Here is a 16,810-nt window from a genome sequence, read left to right as displayed (position 1 = left end):
CCAAACAGGAGAGGTCCTAGGACTGAACCGTGGTACTCCACTTGTCTCTGGTTTGAAGTCAGATTTAGAATCTGCGACTTTTACAATGTGGGTTCTGTCAGTGAAATGTATACCACAAGGCCAGCAGTATATGATCCAGAAGTCACAAAATAAGATGAAAATACTAAATTAATAGCATATACCTGGCTGAAAACAGCCCTTTATTAGTGAGACAGACCGGTTTCGGCAACCAATGCCTTCTTCAGTGTACAGATACACTGAAGAAGGCATTGGTTGCCGAAACCGGTCTGTCTCACTAATAAAGGGCTGTTTTCAGACAGTTATATGCTATTAATTTAGTATTTTCATCTTATTTTGTGACTTCTGGATCATATACTGCTGGCCTTGTGGTATACATTTGAATGGTTCTGGCCGTGCATCAACCTACCTGCATAGCATCATGTTTGGTTCCGTCAGTGAGCCAGTTGGCAACCCATCTTGTGCCATAGGGATTTATACCTAGTTTAGTGAGTTTAGCTATAATTCCAGAATGGGGGATGGTGTCGAAAGCCTTGGCGAGGTCAAGATAGGCTGAGTGAACTACCTTAACCTCGTCTACAGCTTTGAGACTGCCTCAAAATAGTCGATCGGGTTCATAAGGCATGATCTGCCTTTCACAAACCCGAACTGAATTCCAGAAAGCGTTAAGCGAAGGAGTTGGTACATGAGTAGTTTTCCCAGTTAATGGTGGGGTAGTTGAAATCGCCCATTATTAGGGTGTTTGGTTGAACCCTAATATTTTCCAGTATATCAAGAAAACAATGGTGGGAATCCTGGGGCATGGTGGGGGATCTGTAGCGATCTACAATTTGGATTGCAGTTTTGCCCAGAGTTAGTTGCACTTTGATAACCTCAGATGCATTATGCTGCGCAACTAGCCTGGAGGTGTGGATATCCTTAATGAATATGGACACACCTCCGCCTTTGGTGTTCTGGTTCAGGTTAGATGGCCGAAAAGTGTGGTATGAGTTATAGCCTGGTAATACAGGGGTGCTCTCTAGAGCCTTGAACCAGGTCTCAGTCACTGCACAGATGTCGATGTTCTGCATTTTAAGGAGTGCCTCGAGTGAGTGCATTTTGAGATTTAGACTTCTAGCATTGCATAGCATTACCCTCAGTTTTTGCTTGCCTGTTCCTATTATGGTGGTGAATTTGTCATTTGAATCTTGCCTAAAAAGGCACTATAGGGGTGTCTAGAGCCTTAGCCAGTATCCGGAATCCCAGAGGTGACAGGTGCAGGCCATCTCTGGCAAAAAATCGTGGTCTGTTGGCCATGTCGTCCCAGGCAGACAGATACCGGATCCCTTTAGAATAACACCAGAAGCTTAGCCAATTGTTAAAGTCAGTCATTTTGTCCTTGTACTGTGGTATCATTCTGGGCTATGGCAGGATGCTACTCAGGGCTAGGGTCATACCTGCCTGGGCTACAAGATCGGAGAGCTCTTCCATGTCTCTTTTCATGTAGTCCAGGGAAGTACGTCTCAGGTTGTTCACACCAACATGGACAATGACAGAGACATATTTGTGCTTGTTGTGGAGTGACCTGAGTGCATGGGTTATGTGGCGGATCCTGGCACCTGACAGGCAGCTAACAGTAACCTTCTCCTTGTTCAGCCTAGTGAGTAGGATGTCAGTGTGCCTGACTATAGAGTCACCTATGACTAGTGTGTTGGGTACGTTGGTTTGCCTTATGGGCTGTGGTTTATTGGCACACTGAGTCTGTGGGCTATGTGTCATTTGGGTTGTGTTGGTGGAGGTTGCATGCGTTTCTGCTTTGGAGGTCTGTGTTGCTTGAGCAGATTATTATTGAGAGCCTCTGTGAATGTTTTTATGTTTCTATGTGTGGATTTTGGTGGTGTAAGTTTAGTGGGACTATGTGATGAGTGTGGTGTGGTGCAAGTGTTTACTTTCTCCTCTTGACTGTCAAGTTCGGTCTTGGTTGGAGAGAGCTTTACCTCCAGTTTGGCTAGATAAGCGCATCTCTCACAGGTTGTGGTGTTGGGTGGTAGGAGGAGAGGGTTGTCTGTGTACATGAGGCAATTGCTACATTGTCTCAAGATGCCCAGATTTATCAGATAGACAGGAGGGAACACAGGGAACTGAACCTTGGACATGCCTGAATAAAAAAACTACTTTCTTCTAGACAAGTGAGGAAAGTGAGTATAAGAGCTGTTTTTCTCTAAGCAAGTGAGGAAAGTAAGTACAAAAACTGTTTTCCTCTAGGTAAAGAGGAAGGTTGAGTGCTGTAGTAATTTGTAGCTTATTTAGTACTAACAACAAGTTCTTGGACACGTGCTGAGCACGAATAAGCAAATTTAAGTGCTAAAACTAAGAATCTATACCTGGATCTTGTGGTAGGCTTACCTAGTGCTTACCACTCCCACTGATAAGCTAGAATGCTTCCGTCCAACACAGAAAGGCTTGGGGGCTCAGAAGCTTACAAACAGTCCTGGATACAGCAAGTCTGTATCTGGACTGACTGAGGAAGTCACGGACAAAAACGTACTGTGTACTGGTGTTTCAGCATTAATTTTATGTGTTTTCTGTGCTTAAAATAAACTTTGGTCGGGTTAAACGGCTATCCGGGTGCTTACTTCTTTCTGTTTGGTTTGTTACGTTTTGGAACCTTTTTTTCTCCTTTTGGAACTGTATCTGGACTAGAATAGTTACAGGAAAGGTGGGGAACGAGCACAAATGCGGGCTTTTAAACCAGAAGGTTGAAAGAGATGGACAAAACTGCCCAAACGGCCAGTAAACTACAGTTTCTGGGCCAGAAACCACTCTTGCGGTAGATAGGCTACCTAGTGCTTAGCACTCCCACTGATAAGCTAGAAGGCTTCCCTCCAACACAGAAAGGCTTGGAGGGCTCAGAAGCTTACAAACAGTCCTGGATACAGCAAATCTGTTTCTGGGCTAGACTAGTTACAGGAAAGGTGTAAACAAGCACAAATGCAGGCTACCTAGTGCTTACCTCTCCCACTGATAAGCTAGAAGGCTTCCCTCCAACACACTACAGCTTGGGGTCCCATCATGGCACAAAGAAGTATTTTTTTCCTGCTGCTGCTTCTGCATTTTCCTTGCTAAAAAGGCAATAAGAATAGGTCTTATTTTAATCAGAAATCTATTGTAATAAGTAGTCATCTTTCATTAAGCAGTTCAGAAAGATTGATTATTTACTGAATTTTCTTAGGTGATGAATTGTTTATGCATCATTTCCATAATTATAACCTAAGAAGGGTTTTGGCTGATACCAGGGATTGAAACATCCTGTGTCATCTTTCCTTTACAAAACCTTAGAATCTGTTAAGCTAGGAGGCATATTGATTCTGGTACTTATGTTCTTAGAAAACAGAACATGTCTGGCTATTGGCACAGATGTTAAGGTTGCAAGCTGTAGTTCCTGTGGTACAGGTTGAACTCCCTCAGCATTCCTTTGCTTACTGTGTGAGCTTAAGCAAGTCACTTAACCAGATATTTCTCCCAGGTTATTCCTGAAAAGGGATTGTGTTCAGTTAACCTACCTGGTTAACAAATTGTCATTATTATTATTTGTTGATAGAATCTGCTATGGATTTCTGACATCTCCAGGAAACTTATGTCTTCATGGGAGTCATTCCACAATCATTTTCTGTTTAAGGACCCTGCTTTAAAGGTTATCAGAAACCTAAGAAACTTAAAAGTGACAAAGTGATGTGGTAGCACCTATGCCAGTGAAACCAGACAGGGTCCTTCAGCATTCTAAGGACTGGAAATTTTAAAGGTACAACTGTGCTGTCAACTCCATAGTGGCTGCAGGTGCCCTTCTAAAGAACCTCTGATAAGAGTTCTTTGCTCCATGTAAATGAAAAGGAATCTAAAGCTTTGGGCAATTTTAGTAAGCATGTTTACATCCGTCATCTGTTCCATCAGTGAGATTGATTGCATGGCCTATATGATCACAATTCCATGTCCATTATCAGATGTGATGCATATTGCTTCATTGAGATCTACTAAGGAGGTTAGAATCCCTGGTGGCAATAGTGTACTAAATTCTGTCTAACCATGCATCTAGCCCATAATGCTGTTGGTGGGTCAGCATGAGAAGCAAGGATGGGCATAACCCATTCCTAGGATTGCCTGGATCAGAAGTTAAAGGTGCCAAATTATTCAGCCTTAAAGTGAAAGCCAAGCTTCAGAAGAGTGAGCACAAAAGGTAAGATGGTTTGGCTGTTGGCATCATGTTCTTCATTCCTCAGCAGGCATTGTCCTATAATCAGAAGAATGCCAGGAGAAGCCAGTAGCAAGTCATTAGACAGCATTTTGTAAGAGGCCAAAGTGGACATGGTGGTTTTCCAAATGGATGCTGCATTTGTGGCCAAGATAATCAGGACAATCGGAGGTTTTGCAGTCCTCCTTTTCCTTGAGGGAATCAGAGGCAAAACTGATTAGCTGCCCAATTGGCCCAGTATGGTGGCAGTCAGGTAAACTTCTACGTTTCTTAGTGCAGTGCCATCACATAGGACAAAAGGGTAAGGGGCAGTAAATCCAGAGATTACCACCAAACCTTCCCTTCTCTTCATCAGCCAGCATCCTGTCCTTTGCAGATGTCCCACCCTGTCAGGTGGATGCACATAAAAAGAGCAGTCTAAGAGGTCCCAAAAAACTAGAATGGGTCCAGATAATTGTCAGAGTTGTTTTGGTTCAAGAGAAAATAAAGAAACACAGGCCAATCTTATACCTCAATGGTCTGAATCAGCTCTTTCCAAAAACAAAATCTGAAACAGTCACAGTGCAATCTGTCCTCTCATGTCTTTTAGATGGAGACTTGCTGTGCTATTCAGACATCCAGGATGTATAGTGCCCAACAAAACATCCAAGGAAACGGGAAGTTCATGAGTTTCAGGATGGGAGCCAGTCATTTTCAGTTCAGTGCCCTCCCATTTGGTCTTGGGGAATCCAGACTGTAATATATTAGCAAATGAGATCCCAGGCACTGAAGGCTGCGTTATGCTTGCCTGCAGGCTCTAGATGACATGGAGGAATCCATTAGCTAAGGAAATGCAAGCCTGGAGCATAGCCAGGGATGGAGGGGAGAGAGGCTTGATGGGATATGCCTTGCTCTGCAGTCATGGAGGCCTACAAAGAGGCATCTTTGGAGTCCATTGATACTTGAAATGCAGGGGTTGGAGACTTTGAAAGCATTTCACCAGGACCTATATCCTTGAACTGACCGGTTATGTTTGATGCTATAGTCTCATCTCCCAAGTCCCTAACTTCTCCGTAGGCTGCTTTTCCAACCATTTTGTGGGGAGTGTCTGAAATCACAGACAAACTCGAAGATGTCATGATGGTACACGTCAAGGCCTTGAACCTCTTCCTATGCAAGTAATTCTGCAGTGAATGCTAGCTTCTTCTAAGTGTTTTAGAAATAAAAACCCTGGCAAACCTACACAAAGCCTGCAGAAGATTTTATGTGGGATTTGTCTATCACTGGAATACCTCCCTTCTTTCTTAGGAGTGGACATTCCCTGACGCAAAATCGGTCATGTTAACACAGTGTTAGTCTTAACTATCACAAGGAATATGTAAATTATAATATGAAAATTTCACCATGGAGTACTTATTTGGACAGACCAAACAAGACCAGATTACAGATAGTATCACACAATACATGTGCTGCAAACTGTAGCAACAAAGCCCTAAAATGGCACAGGTATACTTTAGCTTTACATAAGGAATGTACTGACATCCTTAAGGGACTGGTTTCCCCCAGCCTGGAGGGAGAAGGTTCTGACACTGGAAGGTGGGGCCTAACATTGGACCGTCTGTGGCTGAAGTCCCTGTAGTAAGGATTAATGCACTAGAGATGTATTCAAACAAATTTTACTGTAAGTTCTTGGACAGTTACACTTCTTCCCTTACTTATATGGCTGGTGCTTAGCTGCCCCCACTAATACATAACATGGAGTCCCTACTCTAATCGTTCTGGTTGTAGGGAATCTTGTTAAACATCATGAAGTTTTAGGTGGAGGTGTCACAAGCACCGACTTTCATAGAGTGCTGCTTAGATGCTCTGTGTTTGTTAACCAGTCTCTCACAAGGTAGAATTATAGCCTCCAGTTACAGATACATTGTCATCGTTCTACCCAAACAACAACTGCAGGTCTCTGCTTCAAAGTATTGGGTCATATAGCAGTATCAACATATGTGGTGCGTTTGCATGATATTGGATGAGGGCCTTATTGTGGACACTCAGAGTATGTGGTTTTAATGTATAGATCCCATAACAGCACACACAAGAATATCCCATGTGAGGTGCCAACATCCGTCTTGGGTTTGGACAGTACCTTCACCCAATCCACCCTGAGTGTGACAGTCACCATGGACACGTCTGCCATGGGGCATTATTTAGGGCAGGCAGTCCAAGGGATCTGGTCACAACAAAAGGACAGTTTACACATAAATGTGCTGGATACGAGACTCTCCATCTACTTCTCCTAAGGCCAACCATCATCAAGACTAACATATAGAAGCTTTTTCCCCATTGGCTGACTTCAGATGGACCCAGTTCCTTCTGTTTTGGAGGGGTTCGCACAATACATTTATTAGGAACTGAGTTACTTTTGTATCAAAGTATATTTGGCAGTGATGTGTATTCTCCAGCAGGTACTCAGTCACTCAAGTGTGTCTTCTTTGAAATTATGTAAAGCATTTTTGCTAGGCGGTTTTCTGCTGAGACTACTTTTTTTAGAACCATGGGGGTCTTAATTATTTTTTGCTGGAGAAATCAACCTTGCCACCCTTTGAACCAGATTCTAGGACAGAGTTAAAGTTCTTCACACTGAAAGCTCTTTCTTGTATTTGTCACTTCAGCAAGAAAGTTTCTGAGATACATTTTATGTCTTATAAGACTGTATCTTTTATAAAAACTATGTCTCTATGGACTGAGATTTGTTTATGCTTAAGGTAGCCACAGAAACAAATTTAAACCAGTCAGCCAATTTGCTTTTGTTCTTTCCCCATTGCATTGCCTACATTTCTGTTGTCAGTTACACAGTTTTTTTTTTCAGAAACAAAAAACGGAATTAGAAAAGATGATTTGCTTTTTCTTTTCTGTGCAACAGCTGGACTATAACAGTGTCTAAAGTCACGTTGTCTAAGTGGCTTTCTGAATATATTTTCTTTTGGTATGAGAATCATAACAAAGATTTACTGGTCAAACCAAATGTCCATTCTACTAGAATAATGAGAATATCTCAGGCATTCTTCAGCATTTCATTTTTAGTATTTGTGCTGCTATGAAATAGGTTTCTCTGCTAGCTTTTACAGGACACTGTAAGATGAATGTGATGTCCAGTGACTAGGTCTGTCTTCAGGTATGCTGGCATAAAAGGTATTATGTCATAATGTCACTCGAGAAAGTGAAGAGTGCGTCCTACTTGTTGGGGTGAATGATCACGATATTGAAAGATACAAAAATTAAGCACCTCATAGTGTTAGATCATTCCCCATCCCTAGCTAAAAAGCACCTGGAGGAATATTTGGAGGAATGCCTGGAGAGGTGTGCAGGGTTTTGAGTAGGTTGTTGTATGCATGCTGATGTCACTTTTGATTAATATGCTGACAGTTCTGGAGTGTCTTTAAGATAGGGAGATGTGGACCATTATTGGAGTCAGAAGAGCGAGAGTCTGGAAAAGTCTTAAAGATGCTAAACTGACTACTGTCAGCTGCAGGGTGTTCCACAAGCAGTCAAATCCCAAGTGCTTGAAGACTGCCATCTGGAACTCAGGGGCTCAAGCAGCTTGTAGCTCAGATAGGCTGCTGCTGCTCACCTGGTGCTTGAATTCAGAGTTCAGGAAGGCAGCTGTCATGGCTTATAGGAAGTCGAGTGTAAGTGAAGTGCCACTGTGGTGAGGGAGTAGGATGGGGTGGTTGTGTAGATTAGGGCAGTGATCAGGAAGTGAGCTTTAGGTTTAGGTAGCGAGAAGGGAGTTTTAGGGTTAGGGAGTAGGAGGGGTTTATGGAGAGGAGAGGGAGTTTTAGGGTTAGGAAGTGAGAAGGATGTTTTAGGGTTATAGTTAGGGTTCTGGTAGGGCTATACAGTTTTGAAGGATAGGGTGTTGGGAGAGCTAACTAGCTACATGAGCTCGAGTTAGTGGGACTTAGAGAATTTGTTTTTGAGCAAATGGCACAGAAGCACTTGTAGTAGGCCGACTGCAACAGCTAATCTCCTTTGTTGTAGTCAAATGACATGAATCCTGAAGCTCTGTCATTATTAGTAAGTACATAACTTTAGTTTACAAGACCTAAAAGGTTGGGGGGAGGGCATAAGGCCCATTATCAGGATGATCTTGTACTTGAACATTGTGTGCATGTTTACAAAATGGGTAAAGAGGTAAGGATGCACATGTCCTGCTTGGGAAACACCAAGAGGATGTTTGCCATGATATAAATTCTAATTAACGTAGTCATCTTGAATGTTGATCTGAGATTTCCACTTTGCCACCAGACCCTCCTTATTATATAGACCATCATATAGCCAGCTTGTGTGATACATGCCAAGACCATAATGAACCTCAGTTGTTTAGTACAAGCTGTGTTGTCAACCTTTTTGTATTTTTTTTTTAAATCCCATCCATGGGTATTCCTCATTGGCATAAAATAGGACTAGTAAAAACAACTTGTTTGTTCATTGCGAGTTAAACAGTACATGCTTGTTTTCTTTGGTGGTTTAGAGGGCTTTTTGTCTTTCACAAACCATAGCCTAAATGCAGATGAAGGCTGGCAGAAAGCACTTCTAGCCTGCTGGATAAGTGAAGTTCTGCTAAGCCAGTACTCTTGATATGTATTCTGTACAAATCACGCAATTTTATATTAACATGACTACCATAATTCTGACATGACTTCGTGTTGCAGGAATCAAGGCGGTTTTCTCTGGGCATTACCATCGAAATGCAGGTGGATTACACAATGGGCTTGATATGGTCGTGACTTCAGCAATAGGATGCCAGCTGGGAGAAGACCCTCATGGAGTCCGTGTGGTGGTTGTTACAGAAGATGCAATCCATCATCGATACTACAGCTTAAATAAGCTGCTCGACCAAGGGCTTGAACAAGAGCTTCTTAACCTCATTAAATCGAATTAGCAACTGGTTAATGTGTTTCCTTATTGTGGCATTAGAGTTGGATATTGTAAGCGGGTACATCAGTTTAAATCTAGAACATGCTACAGTTGTATTGTTAAACAGAATATATCATCTTTTTTTACAGTTAAGAATGGGAACAGGTGCTGTAAATGCAGCACACATTAAAATGTATTTAAGAAAGACACCACTGATATGCTGGATGACATAACAGATATCAAGTCCAGGGACATAAACTGCCGTTTGTTTTTTATTGCAAAATAAATAGGGCAGAGAGTTGTACCTGCACCATTTTTCTTGTTCATCTGCAGTTAGAGACATATTAAAATGCAGATTATGGTCTGTGATGTTCAATTGATAACCATCAGGCATGGCTGATGATAGCTAGTGTGGAAATGCATACTGCATAGGAAATTTTATAGCACAGTCATGTTCCTTTTGTACACATTTTAATACAAATATCTTTTGGAATAGTGTAACCGTACTGGAGGAAAAATGAAATAAGGATGATGTATGTGGTACAGCCTGTCCTATTATTACTGCAATACCAGATGACAAATTAACTGCATATTGCAAGACAAGTTGTATGACCATGACAATACTAAAGCAGGATTTTCTAAATTCAAAATAAACAGAGTTTGACATTTTTTCCATTTGTAAAAGCCTTCTCAAAATACTAACAAGCACTGTTTAATTTTTGTAATATACATTTGTGTCCTCTTTGGATGCAGCCCTTTCTCTTGTCTCATATAATTTATATATGGAAATATCAGACTATGTAACAGTCAGAATGTGAAGAATGTTTATGTATTCTCTACAAAAGTTTCTCCTGTAAAATGTCAGGGGCAAAACCCATGTCATGTCTGTGTATTGCAGTCAAATACTTTGGGATACATAAGCATCTCATGCAAATTTAGGTGGGACAGTGAACTGGTATGCTTCTGAAATAGTGCCTGCAATGACCTGCTAAATAAACTAATATGTAGCAGGTATTGGTGGTTTCATTTGCTTTTTAATCTGCTTGCACTTTGTTCATAGTTGATCTGTCTTTTACATTGTGTGACATTGCCCATCGCTTACCTCAAAATTGTTAGAATTTGTACATATTATTTTTAGCATCTTTGAATATTTTTATTTGGAACCTGGTGATCACAGGTGGGTCACTTCCTGATGTTTATCGTGTTTCACTGTTGCAGTAATTACTCTTGGGTTATCCTGCTGTCAGGCTACCCGCAGTCGGCCTGAATTCCAAAGTCTTGGTCCGGTGTCGGTTGCTGTCGCCTCTTCCCTGACGTCAGTGCACCAAGGATGTACAAGATGCAGCCGACGCCATTTTCTTCTGTCTTTCTTGCCGGGCGGTGCCCGAAGCAGAAGCAGTTCGCAAGTGCCGGTCAGCCGACTCCTGAGATTTTCGTGTTCGAATTTCAGATCCGAAGTCTTCATTTAAAACTAAGTACCCCGTTGGGGATTTTTTTCTTGCTCCAGACCGATGTCAGAAAAAGTTAATAATTGTATTTATTGTGGGAAGCAAATACCTCATAAGGACTTCCATTCTTATTGTATTCCTTGCCTAGGCCCTGATCACGACGTAGCTAATTGCAGATTTTGTGCAAGATTTAACCAACGCACTATTAAGCGTCGGTACGATTTTGCTTTTCATTACTTCGGCCGAAGATTTAATTACACAATGTCGTCAGATAGCCATCTAACTACCGCAATTCACAAGAAACGCAAGGAAAAGGACAGGCATCCGAGGTCCAAAACTGACGACGAGGCATCTTCTAAGCCAGTCGCCGGTTCTCAGTGATGTGCTTTCGCAGCCCCTGACGCCCGCTACCTCAGAGCCGCAGGCCGCTTCTGACTCCCACATGGAGCAGACTAGACCTCTGGAAACTCAAGGTACTGGACACTTGGAAAATATTCCCTCAGATGGGTCCGGAGCCACTGAGCAGGCATCGGCTTCTGAGGGTGTTTTCAGGCCTACACAGTTATATATAAAACCGACTACAGCTCCAAAGGCAAAGACTAAAGCACCACTAAAGACAAAGAAACAAGTACAGCACGCCCATGGACAGGCCTCCATGCCTAAAAAACAGATGCTCAAAATGGCCGAAGACCTAATTACTTTGATCAGGGGTTCCCATCCCCCTCCAGAGAAGAGGCCTAGGCAAGAGACAGAATATGAATCTTCAGATCAGGTTTCCATTTCCTCTGGTTCTTCTTCTGACCAAGAATACTCCCTCCCTCCCTATGAGGATTCTGATGCTGAAGAATCTATCCCTTCAGCCTCCCCTCCTGAGGATTTTTCTTTTGGGGGAAACCCTGCATACCATGAGGGAGCACTTCCACTGGGAGAGCCAGGACTACTCAGAATCTAAGAAAAGGCTTAGAGATTTTCTTTTACTACCTCAGCACAGGCCTCTTGCTATCCCTCCTGTTTTAGACATTGTAGATGATGTATTTTCAGAGTCCGGCCTGTCCCCTGACTCTTTACCCCCTGCACCTGTTAAGCCAGACAGATTCACATATATTTCTTTATAAAAAACCCTGCTGCTGACCCAGAAACTATTTCTCTGGGTCCCAAAGGGGTCAAGACTTCCACTGCAAAAAACCCTATCCCCTCTGATAGGGATTCAAGGGCCCTGGACAGATGGGGAAAAAGGTATACACTTCTGCTACCTTGGCTGTGAGGGCTTTAAATTGCCAATTTCATATGCTTAAATATCAGCAATACCTTTTGTCACTGCTTAAACAGAAAATGTTAACAAATTCAGAATGTGCAGAAAACAAAGAAATGCAGGATTTATTGCGTGCAACTGAACAAGTGGGAAAGCATACTTTGCAATGTGGTTTTGATTCTCTGGAGGCCTCTTGCAGGGCCGCTGTTACCGGTTCTGTCATTAGGCGACATGCTTGGTTAAAGGAACAGAATCTGCCTGATCATGTTAAAGCAAAATTATTAGATGCTCCATTACAGCATGGTACTTTGTTTGGTGTTAAAGCAGAAGAGGTGTTGAAGAAAATGGACAACAAAGCAAAATCTATGCAGACAGTTAAATATTTCTTACAGGTACAGCCACCCAGATTTAGCAGGAATTGGCCTACAAAGAATTGGTCCTTTCCAGTGTCAGACAGGCCACAAAGAGGCAGATACAGACGCCCCAGTGGCAGATCCCAGCCCCAAGGCTCATACAGGCCTAAACAATGGGGTGCTTCTACCTCCAAAAGTGGCGAAGACAAATCACAGCCATACAGGAAACAGTCCCAATGACTTTCCTCTGCCAGAACCAAGCACTTATCTATTGGCAGCCCCCTTAGGGGGAAAACTAGCACTTTTTTCACAAAATGGGCACATGATCACCCAGGACAAATGGGTCTTAAACATAGTGTCTCAGGGCTACAGGTTCCAATTTCACACCCTGCCAAGGGCAAAAGGAATGCCAGACCTGCCACACAATCAATGGGCAGAGGCACAAAAGCAAGTTTCATCCCTCGTGGACATGAGGGCCATTCAGCGAGTACCACAACTAGAACAGGGACAAGGATTTTACTCGAGACTTTTCTTGGTGCCCAGAAAGGACAAAGCCTGGAGTCCAATACTGGACCTGTCTATTCTAAACACATTTCTGGACGTTCCAAAATTCAAAATGTTGACTCTGCAGCAGCTGCTGCCCATGCTGGGCTCGTAACTTTGGACCTAAAAGAGGCATACCTGCATGTCCCAATCAGACAATCTTGCAGAAGATACCTCAGATTCATAGCTGGCTCAATGCACTACCAATTCTCTGCACTGCCCTTTGGCTTATCTACTGCGCCCAGGGTCTTCACAAAAAATGCCTGGCACCAGTAATTGCATTTTGCAGACAAAGAGGAATTCAAATATAGCCTTACTTGGACGACTGCCTTATTCAAGCAGAGAATAAAGACATTCTACTAAAGCATCTGGAGTTTGTAAAAAGATTACTAATTTGCCTAGAGTACACAGTAAACGAAAAGAAATTAAAACTAGTACCCTCTCAAGAGATAATATTCCTGGGTGCAAGCTTAAATACAACTGCCCAGATGGCTTATCTCATGCCAGACAAACAAAGGCAACTGACTTCTTATTTCAAAATGTTGGCAACAAAGACCCAGTTATCTGCAAGAAAAATTCTGGAGGCTTTGGGTTTCATGGCATCCTGCATTCTGCTAATTCCATATGCCAGACTGCATATGAAGAAACTACAATGGTATCTAAAAAGTGTTTGGACTCAACATTGCCACAGCCTGGAAACATAATTACCCTCATTCCCTGCCTGCAGCAGGAGTTTCGATGGTGGGCACAGGCTTGTCACCACTACAAGGGACAGCCATTCACTTTACCCACAGCCAGGCAGACGCTAACAACGGATGAATCAGATTATGCCTGGGGGGCCCACATGGCAGGAAAATGTATTCAGGGCACATGGCCCGTAAGCCAGATGCATCTTCATATCAATCAAAAAGAGATGCTAGCTGTTCAGAATGCCCTGACAGCTTTCAAGGATCTACTTCATCCAGGACAACTACTGATAAAGACGGACAATACTACAGTCATGTGGTACATAAACAAGCAGGGAGGCACATATTCCTACCCCCTCTGCAGACAAGCCATGACTTTGTGGGACACAGCATTGACTTATCAAGTTCACCTGCAAGCACAATTCCTGCCAGGAAAAATAAATACTCTGGCAGACGAACTAAGCAGAAACCTCATGGATCCCCACGAGTGGAAACTGGATCCACAAGTCTTCAGCATGATAACAAGGAAATGGGAATGCCCAGACATAGATCTATTTGCTTCCCCTCACAACTACTAACTACAGAGATTCTGCACGAGGACTTATCACAAGCAAGCATGGAAAGTGGATGCCCTATCCTTCAGCTGGAAAAAAGGTCCAGCCTGGACATTGCCTCAGACTTCTCACTTACTGACCCAACAAAACAATCAGATCCTGCACAGCCAACTCAGGACTTTAAATCTGGCAGCATGGCGGATAATGTAGCCATTCAGAACACTCCTCTCTCCAAAGCTGTAATGGATGTTATTTTGGAGGCTAGGAGGCCCAGTGCCAGAAAATCTTATGCAGAAAAATGCAAGAGATTCTGTGCTTGGAACCAGAAACAAGAAATTGACAAGTTTGTACCAAATATTCCTCAGATTTTACAATACCTAACTGAGATGCTGGACAAAGGCCTATCCTTTGTATCAATTAAGATTCATGCCTCTGCCATTTCAGCCCATTACAATACGGAACCACCTATCTTTTCTCATCCTTTAATAAGGCAGTACCTCAGAGGGGCCAAAAACATAAGACCTCCAAGGAGAGTACCAATACCTGCATGGGACCTCAATTATGTCTTGGAAAAACTCATACTGCCTCCTTTTGAGCCAGCCTCAACAGCTGATATAAAATTCTTATCCTGGATGACAGCTCTGCTCTTAGCAATAACCTCTGCAAGACGAGTCTCGGAGTTACAGGCACTCATGGCTGTGGAACCTTTTATCATTTTCCATCCAGACAGGGTTTCTCTGAGGATGAACCCTACATTTATGCCTAAGGTGGTGTCCAGTGTGGCCCTTAACCAAACCATTCACTTGCCTACCTTTTATCCAAACCCACAGAACAAGGGTGAGAGACTTTTGCATTCTTTGGACATACACAGACGGCTACGCTTCTACTTGGACAGAACTAAAGCTTTCAGAAAGACTGAGCAACTTTTAGTGGCATATGCTGCAGGATCACAAGGAAAGGCTATCTCAAAGCAGACTATTTCAAAATGGATAGGCCATTTCATTCGTTTCTGCTACTCACAGCATGGCAAATCAGTGCCTAAGGGCATTAGGCCTCATTCCACCAGAGCAGCAGCCTTCCTCAGAGGAGTACCAACCAAAGACATCTTAGAGGCTGCAACTTGGAGTTTAGTGCACACTTTTCCAAAACACTACCACTTACCTCTCTACTCTAAATCCAGAGCAGGCTTTGCCACTGCAGTTCTGCAGGGCCTCTTAGCCTCTCCTAATCCTATTTAGCCCAGCCACCCATCCTCAGCTTTGGGATTCAACCCAAGAGAAATGACTGCAATAGTGAAACACGATGAACATAGTACAGTTGTGTACACTTACCATAAATGTAGATGTTCAAGTGTATTCACTGTTGCAGTCCTGGTTACCCTCCCTCCATCCCCCTTTCTTTTGCTGGGCCTTATCTGTACTTCTCTATTCTATACAACCTATGTGGTGTATTTGCTTTTAGTTGAAGGAAATGTTTACTTTAGTGCATGCATGTTTATTGGCATAATTTATTTAGCCTACCCTTTTGGGGGCACCTGACATCTGGGGCAAGAAAAACTGAAGAAAATGGCGTCGGCTGCATCTTTTATACCCCTGGCACACTGACGTCAGGGAAGAGGCGACAGCAACTGACACGGGACCAAGACTTTGGAATTCAGGCCGACTGCGGGTAGCCTGCCAGCAGGATAACCCAAGAGTAATGACTGCAACAGTGAATACACTCGAACATCTACATTTATGGTAGGTACACAACTGTACTTTTTCAGCTGTATTCCTGGCAGGTGTTTGTGTTTGTGTCACCATTCCTTTATTGCTAAAGCACTTCACAGTTTATGGTAACTCTGTGTTTCAGGTTCTGCTTCACAGCCCCAGCATCTTCTGCTTAGTCCTGACCTCAGTTTATTTGTCATATGAGCTTTCATTTCCCCTTATGTCATTGTGGATTTTCTGTTGATATTCAAGATTCCTTCTGCTTTCTAGAAACTTTATTGATAGGCGAGTTTAAACTGCCAGTACATATTGCAATTACCCTTATTTTTGTGATGTGGGTTGTTGCTGTGAAGAGGCCCAGATTGTATAGGTTCTTAGGCTGTCAGGTAAGTGTTAGAGAAGCAGTCGGAATGATCATATAGAGCCTTACCATGTACCCTAGGGAGTAAAGTGAGTAAATGTACCTCGCTTCTTGATACAAGCCATACAGCTAATCTCACCAGGAAATGTATGTGAACCCATCTAATCATCAAGACAACTAAAAAGATGTCAAAAGGTATTACAGTATGTAGCATGCAAGGACAATCCATTCTATAAATGTGGAGTCATTTGGGTAATGACCATGTCCCTCCAAGAAGTGCACATGTATATGTTGAGTACTTCAGATGAAGCGTTCTTAACTTTTCTAATGTTTCTGAGTTAGTGAAGGTATAATAAGAGTGTCTTTCACACCCTTGAAGCAAGGCAAGAGATCTCCATGCAGGAGTCTGTATGAGATGGAAAAAAGTGAGAGTGTTTTAACTTTGTCTTGGTAAATAATAGAGCCAATCCCTTTGATTCTGTTGAATAGAGACCAATGAGGTATTTCAAACTGGGTTACTGTTTGAAGAGAAACATACAGAATAGTACATTATTTTCAGTGAGTGGCCCTAATAAGAGAATACATAGAAAATGACATCTCTGGATTTAGAGGATATACCTTTGATAATTGACTGAGTCATGTAAAATACTTCTTTGTTGTAACTAATGCTTGATAATCAAAGGCCACTTCATTACAAATGAACACAGTTAGATCTTTAGCCTTACAGGGTTCTATGTATGTGCCAATAATGACATATATTTGTTT

General features: G+C 42.6%; 1 protein-coding gene across 1 annotated transcript in view; it reads left to right on the top strand.

Annotated features, from left to right (window-relative positions):
• CPPED1 (calcineurin like phosphoesterase domain containing 1) overlaps nucleotides 1-10,153 on the top strand; it is a 738,666-nt gene extending 728,513 nt beyond the window's left edge. Inside the window, exon 4 of the mRNA XM_044089183.1 lies at nucleotides 8,935-10,153. Coding sequence (XP_043945118.1) covers nucleotides 8,935-9,164 — 230 coding nt within the window. The 3' untranslated portion in view covers nucleotides 9,165-10,153. The remainder of the gene's footprint in view (nucleotides 1-8,934) is intronic.
• Nucleotides 10,154-16,810: the final 6,657 nt, after the last annotated feature.

The sequence above is a fragment of the Protopterus annectens genome, chromosome 12.part0 (genome assembly GCF_019279795.1).
Source record: "Protopterus annectens isolate FY-2018-M chromosome 12.part0, PAN1.0, whole genome shotgun sequence".
In the NCBI taxonomy this organism is placed as follows: domain Eukaryota; kingdom Metazoa; phylum Chordata; order Ceratodontiformes; family Protopteridae; genus Protopterus; species Protopterus annectens.
The sequence above is the reverse complement of the archived record's forward strand: the minus strand, read 5'-3'. Positions and strand labels throughout refer to the sequence as shown.